The 318-nt window shown below is 45.3% G+C and overlaps 1 protein-coding gene across 1 annotated transcript in view; it reads right to left on the minus strand.

Moving 5' to 3' along the window:
- LOC106111483 (nesprin-1-like) overlaps positions 1–318 on the minus strand; it is a gene marked incomplete at its 5' end in the record, with an annotated part of 5,480 nt that overhangs the window by 3,539 nt on the left and 1,623 nt on the right. The window contains one exon of the mRNA XM_013293602.1: positions 8–310. Within this exon, the coding sequence (XP_013149056.1) occupies positions 8–310 (303 nt within the window). The remainder of the gene's footprint in view (positions 1–7; positions 311–318) is intronic.

Here is a 318-nt window from a genome sequence, read left to right on the forward strand (position 1 = left end):
CCAAATCAGCCCGCTGCTGTCTCATCTGCCATACTTTTTGATTTACAATACGTATGTCTTGGGGACTAAGGCACTCCTTTAGTTGCTCCTGAATTACACTCAGAGCCTCTATTTGGGTTTCAGTCTTATCTATCTTCTTTCTCGTTTCCGAATATTTCTCGATTGTTTTCTTGATCTGCGGCCGCGACAGGCGATCGTCGTCGGAGTACGACATGACTTCGTCCTGCGTCCTGGAGTAAAGTTTATGTAATTCTCCGGTCAAGTTCTCGTATTCTCCGATCAGTCCAAGTATTCTAGTCAAAAAGTCACGCCACGTGT

Source organism: Papilio polytes, unplaced genomic scaffold, assembly GCF_000836215.1.
Source record: "Papilio polytes unplaced genomic scaffold, Ppol_1.0 DF824158.1, whole genome shotgun sequence".
Classification (NCBI taxonomy): Eukaryota; Metazoa; Arthropoda; class Insecta; order Lepidoptera; family Papilionidae; genus Papilio; species Papilio polytes.